This window comes from Sus scrofa, chromosome 11, assembly GCF_000003025.6.
Source record: "Sus scrofa isolate TJ Tabasco breed Duroc chromosome 11, Sscrofa11.1, whole genome shotgun sequence".
In the NCBI taxonomy this organism is placed as follows: Eukaryota; Metazoa; Chordata; class Mammalia; order Artiodactyla; family Suidae; genus Sus; species Sus scrofa.
In genome coordinates this window covers 11229538-11251067 of record NC_010453.5, presented here as the reverse complement: position 1 = coordinate 11251067, position 21530 = coordinate 11229538, and the positions used below count along the sequence as shown (strand labels likewise).

The window sequence follows — 21530 nt, the reverse complement described above, 5'->3', positions numbered from 1 at the left end:
CCATATGAAATTGCCTATATTTGGTAAAATTAGTTGTGTCAGCAATTTCACTTCAACCTTACAATAAGAAAATATAGTTGTTAATAATTAAATGCATAATCCTCTTATTCAAATAGATTAGCAACCTCATGAGTTGTAAAACTCAAAGTAATAGTGATGTCACAAGTTAAATATTCATATAGAAATAAAGTAATTGGTTTTCTGATTTGAAAAGGAAGTCCTTCAAGACTAGAAAGTAGTTATTTGCTGATAAATGGCCACGTAAAAGAAGCACTAATAAAATCCTTGACATTTACTGATACATTATTTCCAAACTCTTGTCACACCTATGGAAGTTCACTGAGGTGCACGTGGCGAACCTAGATTTCTTATTCATTCAAATAATGCAGGCTCCAGAAAAGTATAAAGGGCGAATCCCTAAGAGGCTAGCTTACAGGTTTAAATTCATAAGAATACCAAGCAAGAAACTGTTTTACTGATCTACATAATTACTAGAGAAACACCATACCTAAACTCAGTTTTCAAATCCTTTCAGTTTTAGCTTCCTGTTCAAAACCATTTCATCTCCATCATTTCCACCGCACCGTGACTACCCTAGCTCATCATTCCTAATATTGATGAATAAAAATCTCACAACTGATCTTGCTACATCAGTTTTGTCCTTTTACAACTCATTTTCTTTCTTTCTTTTTTTTTCTTTTTTTTTTTTTTTTTTTTTTTTTTTTTTTTTTTTTTTTTTGCTTTTGAGGGCCACAGCCACAGCATGTGGAGTCCCAGGCTAGGGGTTCAATCTGAGCTATAGCTGCCGCTTAATGCCACAGCCGCAGCAACATCAATCCAAGCGTGCTGTGACCTACATCACAGCACATGGCAATGCCGGATCCTTAACCCACTGAGCGAGGCCAGGGATCAAACCTACAACCTCATGGTTCCTAGTCGGATTCATTTGTGCTGCGCACACGGAACTCCTACAACTCATTTTCCACACCACTGATTATAAATCCAGCAAAACAGAAATCTGAGCCATCCAGTTCTATATTCAAAATTCTTTAGTTTTTTCATCAACAAAATAAAATCTAAACTTATCATTATATGGATCTTCCAAACCTAGCCGCTATCTAGCTCTTCAGCCTAAAGTCATAGAATTTCTTTCTCAAGCTCTCTTTTGCTTAAATATAAAACTCTCGCTCATCTTCTTGCAAAAAAAGTCTGCTGTTCCCACTACTTAAAATGTCTGTACTACAACAACATCAATACAATTACCTTTTTTTCTTTTTGGCATTTTAGGGCTGCATGTGCAGCATATGGAAGTTTCCAGGTTAGGGGTCAAATCAGAGCTATAGCTGCCAGAGTATGCCATAGCCACTGAGTGAGGCCAGGGATCAAAGTCGCATCCTCATGGATTCTAATCGAGTTCATTACCACTGAATCACAACAGGAACTCGTATAATTATTTTTCTTGAGACCAGTTTTCTATACACTACACCAATCTCCTTGAGTATTAGAGGACTAATAATAACAGATTTCCATATCTAGCTCCTTCTTATGTATAAGATTTTGCTATATTTACTCTAAAGTTACTTGAGTAACTTTAGCTCCTCCTTTGAGTAGGAGCTATCCAGAAGCACAACTGTATTCAAGTTTACTAATTATACTACTATTATAATCATACCTTATTCCGTTTCTTTGATCAAATGCTGGTATCATTGAGGCTGGGTGTTCCGACATTAAAGCCACTAGTAACTGTAACACATCATGAATATTTTCATCCTGCATGATAAGGATAATCAATATTTATTTAGTTATATTTTCTAATGCATTGAATAAAATTATTAAAATAGAAGACCCAGGCCATGTCCTACCTCATGCATTGTAAGTAGGTAATTTAATATACTCTGAAGTTCATCTTCTTTGACCCCTCGATCCTAATTTTTTAAAAAATAACTTAAATTTAAAATTAAAACTTTAAAAACAGCCATCTAAATGTCATTTTAATAGAAAATATGAACAACTTAAAAAGTGTTGTTTTAATTAAAATGTCTAGGTACTTCATAATTCATATGCTGTATTATTTCAAGTTAAATAAGTAAATATTCAGAAAACTATGTCTAATCCTTCTAAAGGTACTACTATTTGATCGACCGTCACTATAAAAAATTATATTTTGATCATCTAAATATACTCATATTACTATTTTCTAGCTATGTATTCTTTTCTTAAAAAATGCAATTACTGTAAAACTTTACAATAGCAATTACTGTGTACTTTATTTTCTGTTTGTCTTAATCTTTTAAAAATCCTACTGTGACAAAATATATAACGTAAGCCTTTTAAAACAGGAACATAGATCATTTTCTGGAATAAAAGCTTCATGCTCAATTTTGCATGCATTTGTTCCTTGTCCATTTCTGCTAGATCCTTTAGTATGGAGGATCTCAGGTTTTTAACAAAAAATTAAGTTCAACAAAAGTTAATACCAAGATTTAAAGAATTTTGAAAATAATTCATGAATTAAAGGTAGTTACTACTAATTTTACAATAATGGTTTAAACTATGACAAAAATTATTTGAGTAATATATTACAATTTTAAAACATGAAAAATTGTTTTACCTTTAATATAAGCTGCTTCAGGAAAAGTAGCATAAATGCCCGCAGAGATATAATTTCTTTCTGTGAAGGCCGGGGACCATCTAGAATAAAACAGAAAATAAAAGAAAAAAAAAACCTCACCTAATTAGAGTTTAATGCAATTCTGCTGGGATATCATGAAATTCTTTATATTTATTATAATTATGTGTAATTATAATATTTATTAGTATTAATTCTATACAATTCAATAATAGAGAATATCAGCGTTATTTTCATTTTCAGATGGTTGACAATTTAAATTATTTACTCATGGAGTTCCCATCATGGCGCAGTGGTTAACAAATCTGACTAGGAACCATGAGGTTGGTTTTTGTTTTGTTTTGTCTTTTTAGGGCCGCATCCACAGCATATGGAGGTTCCCAGGCTAGGGGTCTAATTGGAGATGTTGCTGCCAGCCTACACCAGAGCCATAGCAACGCCAGATCCGAGCTGCATCTGTGACCTACACCACAGCTCACAGCAATGCTGGACCCTTAGCCCAATGAGCAAGACCAGGGATCGAACCCACAACCTCATGGTTCCTAGTCGGATTCGTTTCTGCTGCGCCACAATGGGAACTCCTGAAAAGATTTTTTTTTTTAAGGCTGCACTGCAACATATCTCTACACCTGGGAATGAACAAAGTTCCCACCAAGGATAGATACATACAGGCTTATGGTAATGTTTTAGTTCTTAAGCTTGATGATACTCATATGAAGTTCATTATATTTATGGATATAATACTACTTTGTGTTTGTGATATACTCAGAATAAGTCTTTGAAACACCTATAATATGAAATATCTATGTATACACATGTGTAAGCGTGTCTTCGTATGAACAGAGAAAAAAGGTGAAAAAATATGTAAGACTTGTAATATGGCTCCTTGGGAAAGTATTAGCCTTTTAATCATAAATCTTTGGATATTTCACCTGATCCCATGATCATGTACTACTATGATATTGTTAATGTAAGTAAATGTTTTTACAGTGAAGCATATATAATAATAATTTGAGACAAAAGTGTGAAATCAGAGTCAAATCAAAAAGATCTACTTCTCAAAGTGAGTGGCTACACTGTGTAATTCTACGAAAAGCTAGTGTAGTGAAAAATAATCTTTAATGTGTTCTTAAAAGATAGCATTTTAGCTCAAATTGGTATTGAAAAAATTGTCATATAGAAAACTGTGTGTTTCAGAACCTAACATTCCAAAATAAGTACAATTAACTTCAGATGAATTAGAAAGTTAAATTAAAAAGATTACATAGGACACATTAAAAAAAGACAAACTAAAATGGATATATAAACCATACAGAAAAAGAAATAATCTGTCAGATGTATGTAATGTACGACCTGGTGACTATAGCTAATAATTCTGTATTGAATATCTCAAAGTTGCTGAGAGACTAAATCTTAAAAAGTCCTTATCAAAAGAGAAAAAATAAAAAAATTAAATGCTGAATGGTGACAGATGTAACTGGACTTACTGTAAGTGATCATTTCACAATATACACAAATATCAAATCATTATGCTACACACCTGAAACTAAAATAATGTTATATATCAAATATACCTCAATTAAAACTTTTAAAAAATTTTAATAAACTGTAGAAAGTCAATTAAAAAAAAAGAAAAAAATGTTCTTTCATGTTCCTATTACCTTTATTTTTAAATTATGTTTACTTTTTTCTTCCTTCCCTTCTCCTTGAGGTGGCTGGAGCCAGTGGGGCCTTAAGGGCCTGGGAATCTGCAGAAGCAGCAGATACCAAGGAGATACCAGGGGACAGCAGAGCCAAGGAGGCAACTAAGACTGGCAGCACCTTCAGGGTCAGGGCAAGGAGACAACAGAGGCCAGTAGTATGGTTGACAGCAAAGAAACAGTGAGGAGGTGACAAGGACAATTCAGAGCCAGAGCTAAAGACAACCAGAGCCAAGTGGCAATGTCAAGCCAAAAAGTTGATAGTGTGTGTGTCAGCATGTTCGTTTCATAAAGTAGAATAAGTAAATATACAAAAATATTAAAGCCAATGGGAGCCAGATTTCTCAATATTGAAAGAAAGTTGTGAATATAATAAATTTGAGGCTAAAATGACCTATATGGTTTTAGATTGGCACTGAAGTGTGAACTCATGGTTATTAATATAGATAGATCAGTTTAGATATGCGCACATATGTATTTGCATTTAAACTTATATTTCCTAGATCTGCCCAATGAGAATTCCTGGAAGTAATGATACCCAAAGAGCAAGAAGCACAATAAACACACCTAACACCCAATCCTGATTTCTAAAAGCCATATCTACAGAATAAGCTAGAGCTTCTTGGAGAAATGGCTGATTCCAGGACTGAGATAAGAAAAACATAACATGAATCAAAAATACCTGTTACTGAAGAGCAAGTAAGTACTAAAAAAGTATAGATATTTGTCATACAGTCCCAAGACTCAAGTGAGGGAACTTCTACTGGCCAAATATGGTACAATGTGAACATCAAAATAATGTCACAACTGGGAGGTAGACTTTGCACTAAATCCACCAAGCCACTTGTTTCAGTTTTATTGGAACAAACCACACCCATTCATTTACATACTGTCTCTGGCTGTTTTTGCAATGCAATGGCAGAGCTGACCACTTACAGTAGAGATTTATGTCTCCCCAAGCCCTTATTTACTGTCTTGCCCTTTGCGGAGAAAGTGTGCCAGCTGTTGATATAACACTGAATAAAACAAGAATCCATAGAATTCATACTAAAAAATAAACAAATAAATTAGTAAATGGAGGTGAAAAACAAGTCCCTCCTTACAGTTGAATTCAAACCACGAAATATGCTGGAAAATGTCACCATTTGGCCGTCATCACAGTAAAGATCAGTCTGACAACCAGCATCAATTAACTAAAACCAGTGGGCAAAAGTTTATTAAAGAACAGGATATTTACATAGTCTCAATGTATTTCTCCACCAACTACTTATGATTACAGAGGAGAAAGTGGAATTTTACAGTAAAGAACCTTGGCAGGAGTTCCCGTTTTGGGTCAGTGGTTAACGAACCCGACTAGTATCCATGAGGATTCGGGTTTGATTCCTGGCCTCACTCAGTGGGTTAAGGATCCAGCACTGCTGTGAGCTGTGGTATAGGCCACAGACACAGCTTGGATCTGATGTTGCTTTGGCTGTGGAGTAGGCCAGTAGCTCTGATTCAACCCCTAGCCTGGGAATATCCATATGTCCCAGGTGTGGCCCTAAAAAGACAAAAAAAAAAAAACAAAAACCAAAAAAATCCTGGCAGACCAAAACTTAACATCACTAGTTATGAGACAACTCAACATTGTGTGCTTCTTGACATGATAACAAAGAGACATAATTGGCATGATTTCTGTGTGATTCCTTCCAAAAATGAAAAACCTGAATTATCATGAGCAAATATCAAATGAATTCAGATTAAGGTACATTCTATAAATACTGCCTATGTTCTTCCAAAAATATCGAGGCCATGAAAAAAAAAGGAAACGCTAAAGGAAGCAATCTAATTGAGGAATCTTAAGGTGACAAGGCAACTAAATACCATACATGATTCTTTACTGGAATTCAGGGAAAGAACACTTTTTTTTCCTAGAAAGGATATTATTGGAATAACTGGTGAAATTTGAATGGGATCTTTGAATTAGATGATATTGTACTAATATTAATTACCTGATATTTATTTATTTACTTATTATAAGATAAATATATATGTAGATGCATATATCTAAACTGATATATTAATAACCAAAAGTTCACACTTCAGTTCCAATCCAAAACCACATAGAAAATTCTTAGAGGAAAACATAAGCAGGACACTCTTTTTTCTCTACCTCCTGGAGTAATGAAAATAAAAACAAAAATAAACAAATGGGATCTAATTAAACTTAAAAGGTTCTGTATCCATAAACAAAATGAAAACAAAACACACAGAATGGAAGAAAATCTTTGCAAACAAAGTGAGTGACAAGGGATTCATCTCCAAAATATACAAATACTTCATTTAGCTTTATATTAATTATCTGATTTTAATGATTACCATTCATTATCCAAAATAGTGCCTTTACTTTTTAGGAAATAAACAGTATTTAAGTGTGATAGGGCGCAATATCTATGTTTTTTCTCAGTTGATTCAGAAAAATATGTATGCTTGTATATGTGTTTATATTTACATAAAAATATAATGGTAAACATACGGGAAAATATAACACACTGGGAAATATGGGGGTGCATTTAAGAATTCTTTATACAATTCTTGCGACTTTTCTGTAAATTAGACATTAATTTTCTGAGGCAGAAATGAATATGTACGAATGTATGATTTGTCTAGAGTAAACTATCAGTGTAATTTTAAAAACTAGGGCTATGAGTCAGAGAGACACAATTCAAATTTTAGTTCTGTTACTTTATACCAACTTTCAGTTTCCTGATACGCAAAAATGGGAGTGATATTGACAACTATATATAGATATAAGCATATGTATATGTGCAAATATATATCTCTCTATATAATTACATTATATGTAAATGATTAAACAAAAATATGTAGGTGCTTAGCATAGATTTCAAAGCATAGTCAGTTAATTTTAACCATTATCAAGTCTAAAAGAAATGGGAAAAGCCAGGATAGAGAGCTGAATGTGAATAATACCATTTTAAAAGTCAGATCAATAAACTGAAAGACATAAAAGTAAGCTAATAAATGTATACTGGAATAGTGAAATGCCTTTTTTTCCTAGCAAAATATTTTTATAAAATGGTAACTTTCAATGCTAGTATGAGTATGCTGAGAAAAGCACCTTAACATAGTGTTGTCCAATTGTAAACTAATATCTCTAAAAAATATCAAAATATGTCCTATAAGACCCTTTCTCAGTAATTCTAAACAAATCAGAGATGAAGGTGAATGACTTTATTCAAAGTAGCAGATCACTGCATTATTTAAACTTTAGAAACATGTAAATGGTATACTCTTAGATTACTGTGTAGAGTTGAGAGAAAAAACTCAAGAAAAAAAATCAAAATTCTGTAAAAGAGTTTAAATATTTCACATATTTATGCAAAGAGAAATAGTGGAAGCATACACACCAAACTTCAAAGAGTTATTATTCCTGGTGTTTGGGTTATGAACAATTTTTTTCTCCTATGTTATTCTATAATGAGTATAGATAGATAGACAGGAAAACTAGCAATATTTTTAAATAACACAATGTATTAAAGAATTAAATTAGTTTCTACTTCACTTGGAACAAAGAGTGAAGTTTGGGGAAAAATATAAAGAAAGACAACAATCTAAAAATGTTTAGACAACTGTATTGGAATACACTGGCCATAATTAATATCATTCATTGCTTTTAATGCTATGAACATATATATCTTCCTAAATCACAACAACCATACAGACTAAAAGGTACAATGTTACTTATTTTTACTTACCCTTATTCCAAAAATAATTTAATACCAAAGCTATAAGCTTCTTCTTCACCACAAAAAATTCTCAATATACCAGTCTACTACATAACACAGACAACAACAGCCTAGTGTTATTTTCATAACCATGTATACCTGTTCAGTATAACAGCACTTAGGATATAGAACAATCACAGTACAGTGCAAGGTAGAAATACAGCACTTACCTAAACCTTTGGGTGTAATGCCACTACTGTCAGCAGGATTAATGACCCAGTAGTAATATTTTAGTGTGTGCATTAACTGTAATACTGTTCCTACTCTGCGAATGGTGGTGTAAATGGTAGCAGTTCCAATAAATTCAGCAGACAAATACGTGTATAGGGAAAGCTGAACCTAACACAGAATGTTAGCAAAATATTAAAAAAAATTTTAAATGCCTTAAGTATTTATATTATAAATATACATTATTCTAATTTACATGTAAATTTTTAAAGTCCAAAAAGAACCATTTATTTTGAGGTTAAAATAACTTTGTTTAATGTTATTTACATTATAAAAAATAATCTGTGATCAACACATTCTCATAAAATTAATTTTACTAAATGTAATCTAATAGTTATTAACAAGAAAATAATTTTAAATGACTTAATAATTGCACTGAAATTACCTGATAAGAAGGTCAAATTATTTAAAAAGCCAACTAGAGGAAGGCCCTTACTCAAATATATTACAGCAATTCAAAGAAACAGAACCTAATGAAATCATATTTGGAAAAAATACATATTGTTGACAAAGATCATAAAAGTTCACGCAATTTCAAATTTTCTTAAACCTATTACTACAGTCTCAGAATCTAACCATGTAAGTGTACAGATGACACATTTAAACACCTTATTTAAAGAGTGAACAGACTTCAGTTTTGAGTTTTAGCACAATAGTTAACATGACAAACCATAATAAAAATTAGAACTTAAACATTATTTAACCAAAGTTGTGTGGACATTTGAAGATCATAAAAGCCAGCTCAAATTCATGAAAAATGTCCCTCATTACTGATTTCCACTAGAATATAAGAAGGCTAAATTTAGGTGTTCAAAATAAAAATTTTATGTCACTAGCTAAAAAATGTATGTATATACTGCTTTCAAAACATATTTTTACATACTATGATATAAATTTATATTCACAATAAAAGCAATTTTCCAGCCACAATGATTATAATTATCATGGTAGAATTAGTTACTTATTATTTTCTCTTTTTCTAGCATTAATTACTGGAGTCTCTTTATTGGAAAGGTATGAATCATATCTAATGACATCAGAATGCAGTCATTACATCACATCTAATTTTTGAAATCTTTTTAGTGTTGAGTTTCAAGACTTCCTTGCATATTCTTAATGTTATTTATTGCTATTTTCCCTGATTTTTTGTTTTAAAAACTTTTTAACTAAAAAAATTATATAAATGTCAAATAGATGTACCAGCTGTTATTATTTTTCCATATTTGCTTTACTTCTCCTCATATTATAGATACAAATATATAAATATATTTTGATGAAATGTTTGAAAGGAAGTTGCTGATATTCAGACACTTCACCATTAAATATTTCACAGTGTAAATCCTTTAAGGACATTCTCCTACATTCACCAAAATACAATTCCACTACTCAGCAAATCTAACATTCGTGCAATACTAATGTCTAATTTAGGGTTTATAATCAATGTTTCTCTACTGTCCCAATAATTTTTGAAATTGTGGAAAATACCTTCTAATCTATTATTTATTTATTATCTATGATCATTTAACAAAAAGAAGTATGGCTTCAACTTTTTTTTTTAGCAACCATCACCACTATCAAGTTCCAGAACTGTTTCATCAGTCTATAAGGAAATAATTTTTAACCATAGTTTCATTTATTTTAATATTTACATATTTACTATTTTGATTTCTGATACTGCCTAACATATCTGCTTCAGATTGACTGCAAAATAAACTGAAAAATCCAAATGTCTCCCACTGATAATTTAGCTCCACTAACAATAATTTATATTTATAATTTATAACAGTACACTAAAATAAAATGAATGAGATTAAAATGTACCTTTGCAGGTGTATGTATCCAGATGGCTGGGTTGAATAAAATGTGATCACAAAGCTGCTTCAGCAAAGGTGCTCCATGAGATAAACCATCAAGGTATTTTGCAAAGGATAAAAACTGCTCTAGGACAGCTCTAGTTATATGAACTCTTGATGACTAAAGAAAGCAGAAATTCAAGATGAAAATATATAGATTATCAAACTGTAAAATTGCTGTCTTAGAATAAGTACATATGATATTTCCATGTGTAATTCCTAATACTTTAAATATAAAATGTAATATTTTATATTTTCTTTGCTCTTCAAAATTTAATTATCTTTAGAAACCCAGAATTTTATGATAATCCTCTAAATGATAGTTTTATTTGAAGCCCTTTCCAGGACAAATGCAGATAAATAACTCAAGTTAAATAATGCCACTCTAAAATAGCTAAAAATAAATTATGAATAAAATGGTTTCATTAAATTTGTACAGAAATTGACTAATTGGAAAAGATCTTAGCGAAAATTAAAATGGAATACAATTACTATCATGACAGTATATACATACACATACACACACACACAAAAGACACTGGGAAAGAGAAGTGCTGAATTTCACTAGCTCCAAACCAAACCAAAGTGAAAATAAATCGACCTTGCCATTACAATGATTCCTTTCTTCTAAAAGATAAAAATGAGCTTCATGCTGACAAATGCAATGCATCTTGCTTTATATAAAATCTCTCTGACCTTTCAAATCCATAGCATTTGAAAAAGCAGATCTCACTTTCCTAGAAATACTGTTCTCCTTTGGTTTTCAGAACCTTCAGATTACTCTTCAGAATCTTTTGCTTAAAGGATAGAAACTGCTGAAGGTTATTTATTTGGCCTTCATATCATAAATACACTCTTCCTATATGATAGTTCATGCTCCACAACTTTATATAAACACTATTTCTGCCACGCGTACTCCCTTCAAGAATTTTTAACCGCCATCACTAACAGAAAACCTATCATCAATGGTATTTACATAAACAACAGACTTTCCAAAAAGACAACAGACCTTCCAATGGTATGTATGTATGTATGTATGTATCTGCCTTTTGTCTTTTTAGGGCCGCACCTGCGGCATAAGGAGGTTCCCAGGCTAGGGGTCTAATTGGAACTGTTGCTGCTGGCCTACGCCACAGCCACAGCAACCTCAGATCCAAGCCGCATCGGCAAACTATACCACAGCTAATGGCCACGCCGGGTCCCGAACCCACTGAGCAAGGCCAGGGATCAAACCCGCAACCTCATGGTTCCTAGTTGGATTTGTGTCCACTGTGCCAAGACAGGAACTCCAATGGTATTTAGATAAAAACCAAAACTTCAAGTTGCACTGTCCAATACAGCAGCCACTAGCCAAAGGTGGCTACTGGGCATGTGGCTGGTACTAGGTGATATGTTCTATAAATACGTACACACTGGATTTGGAAGGGATTTGAAAAAAATAATGCAAAATATCTACTATTCTTTTTGTTGTTGTTGAGTATATGTGGATGTGATAATATTTTGGATATACCAGTTTAAATAAAATACATTACTAATATTAATTTCACCTATTACTTCTTACCAGAATAAATTAAACAGCATTTGAGGTGTCCATTGCATCTTATTGTACAATGTTACCCCAGCATATAATTTCAGATGAAAATATTATAGAATAACTGCTTTCATAAAAGTTAACAATCTGGGAGTTCACATCGTGGCTCAGGGGGTTGAGAATCCAAATAGTATCTGTGAGGATGCGGGGTTGTCCCTGGCCTTGCTCAGAGGCTTAAAGGCTCCGATGTTGCCCTAAGCTACAGTATAGACCACAGACACAGCTTGGATCTGGTGTTGCTATGGATGTGGATAGGCCAGCAGCTGCAGCTCCTATTCGATCCCTACCATGGGAACTTCCACATGCCACAGGTGTGGCCCTAAAAAACAAACACGCAAAAAGTTAACAATTTAAACTCAAATATCAAAAAGTTCGTCTTCCCACATAAATCTTTCTCTTTCATCATCTAGAGTTCCTTTGTAGCATCACCGTCTTCCCTAGGGTAAACAATCACCTACCACTCACCCTACAGCACAAATCACACCACATCTTTATCTCCATGATCTACTGATTGAAGTCCAAATTTATCAGTATAGGATAATTAAGGTCGAAAAGGAATTATGTTGTCTTACCAAGGTGACTTCTCATATGGTTTGCTTATATTTATCATGCTCATTTAAAGGGCAATTCAATAAATTTGACCTAAACATACCATGCATTTTCATACTTCTACATAAAGGGGTCACAAATTCAAACAACTATGATAGGCAAGCAGTTAAAAACGATGTATGAATTAGGAAAGGAACTAATAAAGAGTAGCGAGGATATCTAAAGGAAATAAAATTCAAATTAAAAAATTTTTCCTGGGATAGACCATGATGGCTAATAATAATACAAAAACAAGAATGTAGATATGTATGCTGCGTCATTTTGCTGTACAACAGAAACTGGCACAACAATGTAAATCAACCATTGGAATAATAAAAAAAGTTTTAAACTTTTCACCGAATTAAACTATTTCTTTGAGCCAGTTTGCCATGCACAACCCCCAACTGTTTCAGCTGCTTTCTCTATCGCGCTCCTTCAACTCCATCTCCCTCACGTCCACTTCCTTCACCTCAAGGTAAAGCTCAATCCATTTCATTTAGTGATTCAGAAAATGCGCATGTTGAGCACTTACTATTTGCCAGGTACTGTGAAAAGAACAAAACTGAAGAAAAAAAATAAAAACAAAAACAAGTCCCGCATCCTTGTAGAACTTACCTACTAAGTGAAGACAGGAGCATAAAATAAATTAAAAGGTAAGATATGTAACATCTTGTTAAAATACAACAAGGATATGAAAAGAACATGAACTGGGCAGAAAAATCTGTGGAACAATGGTTAAAAGACGTTTTACTGAGAAGGTGATATTTAACTAGTTTGAAGTATGACAGGCTAGCAATGATTTTGTATTAGTGTATTTGATAAAATATCAATGGTAAGTGAATCAGCAACAGCCCTACAATATTTAAACTGAGCCTCAGAGCATAAGTTTACATGAAAATTTCATTATAGAGGAAATGATCCTAGCAAATAACTATTATTTTTAAAAAAAAAGGGCAGGGGGACAAAAAAAACACAAATATTTAAGTTTAAAAGAGCAGATTAGGCACTCATTTTAAAGAAACTTTAATGAAAAACAATACTTTTAAATTCTAAAATATTTTATTCATGGATAAGGGAATAAAATTAAAGTAAGAGAGAAATGTTTATGTAAAGCTTCAGCCAGCTCCTTCACTAGTTATAATTTCACATAGCTTAACTTATACATTCTATTTTTATTGTAATGATGATTTCAAGAACATTATCTGATATATTAAACTTTTATGCTTAAAAATCTGTTTCTATATAAATAGCCCTAGTATCAACCTTTAGTCCATAAAAATTGCCATGTGTTAAAAAGAACACCAAAGTGATATAAAATTAGATTGACCATTATGAACATATTCATTTGAAGAAGTAATTCATAATCCGGAAAAAAGTTTTTTAACTTTCCCTATTTTATTAAAGTTATGCCAGAAGCATCATATGAGGCCTCCCACATTACTGAAAAAAAAAGTCAAATTTTTTTCACAGCTCTTAATGCTGCTAGGTAACAATATTTAACTCTAAAATTGATCTTCAGGAAACATTTTCCTAAAATTGTGTTTTTGTGAGTTCCCTGACGGCTCAGTGGGTTAAGGATCTGGCACTGTCACTGCTGTGGCCTGGGTTAATGCTGTGGTGAAGGTTTGATCCCTGGCCCAGGAACTTCCACTGCCACAGGCACAGCCAAAAAAAAAATTTTTTTAAATAAAATAGTTTATTTTTTTACTGGCCCACTCAAAATACTACCAGATATAAAAAGAATGTTCTCTTCAATAGCATGTTACCTTTACCTATAAGTATGTAGCACTTATTCCTTTTGTCTTGAACTACTGTTAGTTATTCACATATCTTTCCTGATATAAAAAGGATACTACCTTATTCATCTTTTATCTGTCTGATGCCTGCATAAGTCCTCAGTAAATGTTTAACTGAATTCATGTCAAGTTCAAAAACACACTATGAATAGAACAGATAAAACAGATTCAAAGAGATGAAAGGATGATATTCAACTCTGTTTTAATGTGCTTACTTTGATTTGATTGCTTTAAAATATTTTTAATTTGGTATTTGCTTTCATTTTCTCTAGTAAAGATATTATAAAAAGAGACTTATACTTGGACAATTTGTAGTTATGAATCTATAAAATGCCAGCTCTGAAATTTAAACTATATGACATTACTTTTATGTGGTAAGTGAATACACAATGGGCAAGAAGTTTTATGTGAAGTAGGACTAAATAAACATATTTGGAAGTAGAATCTAAGAAGCTAGATAAAGCAATTGTATAATAACATCTACACCTGAAGTAATTAAAGCAAATAGGAGTGATGGATGTTATAGAGAAAAATTGCTGTTCAGAAAAAAAGGTCTTTTTCACACTTAGAGCAGCCCATAATGGAATGGATTGCTAGAATTTTTCATGTTTATTACAGAAACCATTCTCTCTCTGTATATATAGAACGTGTTTATGCATCACATAAATTGTGGGAAATTATTTTAATTAGTAGAGATATAAAGTAGCTGATCTCATTATCCATTTTGCTCCTCTCCAGATACCAAGATTGAGCTCTGAATAGCCTAATCCACTGTAAATCACTTCTGCCTACCGTTGTTGGGCAGAGGCAGATAGATAATGATTAGTTGAGAGACCCAGCATCAAAGTTATATGAAAATAACTGGTTCAAAGTAGGCTAAAACCTAAGCTGATCAATCAAATTGGAGGGAAAGATCCTGTCCAATAATTGGGAGAAAGGAACTTTCTCTCCATCTAGATGGAAAAACTCAGAGTACCAAGTACGCCTGGCAACTTCATACGAGCACAAAGAAAAGTAGCTATAGCAGAGCAGAGATACAAAAAAAACAAACAAACTGAGTCTCTGATGACAAAATTGATATTCAGACAACCAAACCCTACGTCCAACTCCCTAGATATGTTTTGCTGGCTGTACTGATCCACTTTCCAAACTTCCCCAGCCTATTTCCGTGCTTGGGAGATGCCCTTGTCTCCTGGCTTTCAGTTGGGTTTAACTAGATAGAGATTCTAGCAGGAAATAAAGGATTGGAAGAAAATGAAGTCTGGGGTATTCATTTCCCTGGCTTCACACTTTGGGGTCAATATACTATATTCCTTTATTAAAGACCACACTCTAGTTAGATACACTTCTCCTGTAGTAACCATAACTTTTTTGAGTTATGCTACACACTCCTCTGATCTCTTCAAATTTTGCTGATTTCCCTTAATAATGCTCACAATTTTTTGAAAGAGCCTTGCAATAAACTATTCAATAACCAAGTTTTAGTGCAGCGTCTACTTCCTACCAGGACTATGACTGATAAGCCACACAGTGCTGGACTTTCAGTTACATTAGCAAGCTTACTTCCTTAATGTTTAAGCTTTCTGAATCAAAGGGGTTTTGTTCGTTTCTTTTTTATGGCCACATCCATGGCATATGGAAGTGCTTGGGTGAGAGATGGAATCTGAGGCTCAGCTGTGACAACGGTGGATCCTCTAACCCACTGAGCAGGCCAGGAATAGAACCTGTGCCTCCTCAGGGACCCTAGGCTCTGCAGCTGGATTCTTAACCTACTGCACCACAGCAGGAATTCCTGAAAAAAAAATTTTAATCAAGCAGAACAAGAAAATAACCTCTAAGTTTCCTTCAAACTCATATTTTGGCAAAACAAAAATACCTTAAAAGTTTTTCATGAAAGAGTCTAAATATGATGAATAAGAAGGTCTCTCATTAGACTACATTCTTCAATAACTAACTTACATCTTCTAAGGAGATAAAGCTAAGTTACAGTTAACTATTAACTGGTTACTAGTTGATGATATAATAAAAATGGAACATTTTTATCTATAGTATTCATCTGGCAGATGACTATTTAAAAATAAAACATGTGAACATTAATCTGAGAAAAATGAAAATACTTTCTTTTTATGTAGTCAGATAAATATGCAAGTACTTTTCATTTCTTTAATTCAATTCAGCAAATATTTATTAAGGCAGCCACACTTTTAGGTGCTAAAGATAAGGTAAGAAAAAAAAATAAGGTAAGAAAAAAAAAGGTTGTCACTGCTTTCATGAAACTGAGGCCTACATTCTAGCAGAAGGCGGCAAAAAATAAACAAGTACAGAAAACGTCAGATTGGTGCTATAAAAAAAGAAAATTAGCAGGGTAGGGAGAGTCATTGATGGTTATCAAAAGAGTACTATTCTAGTGAGAGTAATCAGAGATGACTTTTCTGATAAGTTGTCATAAGCAAAATCCTGAATGAAGTGTAGAATAAAGTCATGTGGATATCTACAGAAAGAACAGCCAAAAGCAAAGGGAAAAGAAAATGCAAAAGTCCTGAGATGAGCGCATGTGTACCGTTTCAATTTTTAAGGGAAAGGTCTGCAAAGAGGGCTTTATACAGTCAGTACAAAGCTGACTGCAACACAGAAAGAAAGAATGAGAATGGTGAGAAACAATGTCACCAGAAGTACAAATTTATTTTGAGAAGGATGGACTAGTGCGATTTGGAAAATTTTAAAAGGACTACTCTGACTGCAAGTGAAAAATGGACTGTGGGTACCTAGGGAAAGATGATACTGGTGTGAATAGATGCAATGAATGAGTATGGAAAGGAGTAGACCAGTATGTAGGAACTAATCACTGATTCTGAATGTTTTAATACTAAAGCAAAGATAATTTTCTGCCAGTCTAGATTTAGCATGTGAAAAGTAAGTCAAAAAGAATTAACATTTTTGGTATGAACTACTTGTGAATGGTAATGCTAGTAACTAAGAGAAGACTAAAAAACAAAAGATTTGAGAGGAAGATCAAAGGTAACAGTTTCGCTAATTTTGAACTGTTAAGCTTATTAAACATTTAAGTGGAGCCAAACACAGAGACTAAAACTAAAAGGAGATGTTACAGTTGAAAATAGACATTTGAGAGTGATTAGTATTTACAGAATGAGGAAAGCTAAGGGAATGCCGAACTCAAACAGAGTAAAGTGTAAACAGAAAAGTAAAAAGGTTTCCAGAATCAAATGCCAGGACACCAATTTCTAAATCATCTCTGTAATAAACATTTCATAAAGAAATATGAAAATAGCCAATAAGTAAATGAGAAGATGATTAACAACATTAGATATTACAGAAATGCAAATACAAAATAATAAACCATTTGACACCCACCAGGAAGAAGAGAGTAAAAAAAAAAAAAAAAGAAAGCGGGTAATAACAAGGGTTGCCAAGGATGTGAAAAGACTGGAAACTTCATACACTGCTAATGGGAATGTAAAATGATGGAGCCACTTTGGAAAGCAGCCTGGCAGTTTATCAAATGGTTAAACCTAGAGTTAAAATAGGACCCAAGAGAAATAAAAACAAATATCCACACAAGAACTTGTATAGGAACTAAGAGCTAAAGACAGAAACAACACAAATGTCTACAGACAGGTTAAACAAAATGCAACATATGCACACAATACAATATCATTCAGCTTTAAAAGGGAATGAACATCTGCTTCATGTGACAGCATGAATTACATAAACTTTATGCTAAGTAAAGTAAGTCAGATTCAAATGGACAACTATTATATGATTCCACTTATACCTAGAATACTCAAAATCATAGAGACAAAAGTACATTACAAGTTGCCTAAGAGTGGGGTTCTTGGAAGGAAATAGAAAAGTTGGCAAAGGACTTAAGTGCTTTACAGAAGAGAAAAAAATGCATTTTCAATAAACGGATATGAAAATACGTCTAATCTTTTTTTTTTTTTTTTTTTTTCAGGGCCGCACCCGTGGCATATGGAAGTTCCCAGGCTAGGGGTCGAATCGGAGCTATAGCTGCCAGCCTACACCACAGCAACACCATATCCCAGTCGTGTCTGCAACCTACACCACAGCTCATGGCAGCGCTGGATCCTTAACCCACTGAGCAAAGCCACAGATCGAACCCAAGTCCTTGTGGATACTAGCCGGGTTCATTACCACTGAGCCACAATGGGAACTCCAAAATATGTCCAATCTTATTCAAAATCTAAAAAATGCAAATTAAAAACACATAAAAATATTTTTATACCTAATAAATTGACAGCATGATTTTAAGAATACCAATTATGAGAAAGAAGAAAAATGTAATGTTTTTTATTTGATTTACAGACCTTTCAAATTTCTAATTTTAAGCTAAGATTTAAGTGTGAAAGAATGCTCACTTTAAAATTATCCTAGTAAACTCTCATAAACAGATGAAAAGTATATTCAAGAGGTAGCTCCTGACAACAATCTTGTCATACACAGTAGTGTTACAAAGATATTTAATAATATCTAATTTATGTAAAATATAATTTAACATAAATGTTTAAGTGATTCTTAATATTCTAGATAAAGGAAAATATTTTCCATGATTAAAAAAAAATCAAATATCCTTAATGAAAATTTTTATGTTACTGAAAAAATTATCTCAATAAAGAAATGCTGCCTATAATCAATCTATTTAATAATCTACCTCTCCTCTATGACTAATCCTTTAAGAAAGAAAAGTACTTGTTTCAAAGGGAACACAGTTTGGAAGAACTTTAAATACAGAAAAACCCGAGGTTAAGAAAATTATTTCCATAAGTCCCCTAAATACTATTTCGCGAGGGAAAAATAAGTTTATTCCTCTTAGTTGAGGTCTCACCTCTGTTATTTCTTACACAGTTCTATATATAGAGAAACCGAATGTTAGATTTAATTGATAAGAAAAGGTCTGGAAGCTAATGATGGTGATAAATATTTCTTAAGGAAAAATATTATTTATGACATCCCAGTTTACTTGAGGGACGCCACATGATACAACCAAACCCTTGTGGGACCATAATCAGAAAATCAGCACTCATTACCATAACAGTATATTTGTGACTAAAGCAAAGAAGGTCATTTAAAAAAACACCACAAATGACACAAGATGGGAAAAAGTAAATCCACCTAATTTGTATTATTTACACTATGTATTGATTACAAAAGATGCTTTAAATATTCAAATATATTAAAAGCAGGAACAAAGCAAAATACAATGTTTCTGTGCTACAAAATATGCATTTTTTTACCTTATAACTGTATAATAAAGCAAAAACGGTAAATCCATTTAAACTAAAATTGATGAAATTTGTAAGAAGCTTAGTTTGAATGTAAAAATAGCAAAGACACAATCGGAAAAAAGAATTAAAATAATTCTAATTTCAAATAAAAGTAGAGAAAATAATTTCTCCTTAGTTTCTGTTTTTACACAAAATGTCTTAATTATATAGACTTCTAACACACAACTTAGTTCAATGTCTACACATATGTCCAAGTGCATAATATAAAGATGTTAGCGAATGGACCAATAACATATCCTCTGCACAGTCAATGGAAAGAGAAACCATAGAAAAAAATATAAATAGTGATTGTCAGTTGTCCATCTGTGAAAGCTACCCAATAAAATCATCAATACATATCACTTACCTTTTCAAGTAAGTAGCCAATGACTAAAAAGCCTTTTCCACCCAGCATCTGTTCTTGCATGGCTACTGAACTTTTAAGTAGTTCAACCAGGAATGCCAAAAGAGTAGCACTGCATGTAAAGTACAGATAATTCCATTATATAATCATCAACTTTTGACCATAAACATAGTATTCCACTTTTGTATTTTATTATTCCAAAAGGGTAACAAGCATATTCAAATCTAATCTCTATTTTTCTATTATATCTTACATTATGCAAGAATACCTTTTCTCACAAGCATGAGAAAATTAGTTTTCTTTCTTTAAAATTAAACATTATATAGAAACATAGCTGTGGAGTTTTTTTTTTAGCATTCCAAGATAAAACATCAAAGTTTATCTTTACACATATGTATTTCCTGCTTCAACAAAATCTAACATAAGGAACACACCCACAAATACTGCAGTTCTCTGTAACACTTTATCATAATACTCATCTGAAAAACATGCTATTTTAGAGAAGTATAACTATGTACACAATATTTCTTTGGAAAAATAGGCCTATTTTTTTAAAATAAGCTTTTCGTTTAGACCAATTTTTCAAAAACAACTTATATACATTTAAATATCCAGAAACATGTGCGATGTATTACTTATACCTATATATGCCCTCAGGAAAGTTTATGAGAGCAAAGAAAATAAGATGACTTATGTATACTGAAATAAAAAGTGGTAATTAATTACACGATGTAGACACAAACACATAAAAGCACCCAAAGATATGTGCCAAAGATAAATCACTTGATATGCATATGGAACAAAGGAAGAAACAAAAGGAAAATCAATGACTGCACTAAGTTAAGCTTGGTTAATGTATTACTTCACAAAACTACAATAAAACAATTTTCAACCAGCAGCATTTATATATGATAGCATTCCTAATTAGTAAAGTATATATTTCTTCATTGTATATGCTTACTGCAGTTTATAACAATAAATGACTTTAAGCCAGACTTTATCAACAATTAAAATATCTATTTACACTGCTTTACACTGTACCCCAAATTATCTATTTACATTGACATAAACTTCTAAATATATTTTAAATGCTAAAAAAACTTCTTTCTTCTTAAAATTAAGGACTTTGGTAATGAGGAAAACTTGAAATTTATTTAGGTTCAAAATTAAAGTTATTCTGTTTTCTGGATTAATCCTAGCTCTTCAGGTTTCAATAGGATTCACAACACAATTCTCTGATAAGGCAGCTATTCTTGTTCAAACCAGAAATATTCTCATAAAAAGAATCAACAGCAAAAATAGCATCATTATTATCATTATAAAAATTAAGATTAATGGATTACATGATATCACCTAAAAAAATTATAGTATATCTGTAAATAAAGTACTTCATTACAAGAAATTAAAACTCAGTTATATTAACTGGCCCTCTATCTTTAAACCACAAAAAACCCCAGTAAACTAGTACTGCAAATCAATGATACTCTTCTACTTTGTCCTAAAGTCAAAGACAGACATTTACAAGAAAAAGACAACTACCAAGGAATGTCTTGGGATTTTTTTTAAATGTTTCTGTAAAAAAGAACAGCTATTAAGCAATCTACTCTATTTTACATGAATTGTATCAATAGTCAAAGCCACTTCACAAGTTAACTGCTTAAGGACGATTACGCATAATACGTCTGCCTAAGTG

At 32.5% G+C, this 21530-nt stretch overlaps 1 protein-coding gene across 16 annotated transcripts in view; it reads right to left on the bottom strand.

The window, feature by feature from the left end:
• The window catches only part of NBEA (neurobeachin), a 637779-nt gene that overhangs the window by 471792 nt on the left and 144457 nt on the right, over positions 1 to 21530 (bottom strand). For all 16 annotated transcript variants that reach the window (XM_021065194.1, XM_021065195.1, XM_021065200.1 and 13 more), the window contains 6 exons: positions 19841 to 19949; positions 10164 to 10316; positions 8285 to 8453; positions 2612 to 2691; positions 1863 to 1925; positions 1673 to 1770 (listed from right to left, as the gene is read on the bottom strand). In XM_021065194.1, coding sequence (XP_020920853.1) covers positions 1673 to 1770; positions 1863 to 1925; positions 2612 to 2691; positions 8285 to 8453; positions 10164 to 10316; positions 19841 to 19949 — 672 coding nt within the window. The remainder of the gene's footprint in view (positions 1 to 1672; positions 1771 to 1862; positions 1926 to 2611; positions 2692 to 8284; positions 8454 to 10163; positions 10317 to 19840; positions 19950 to 21530) is intronic.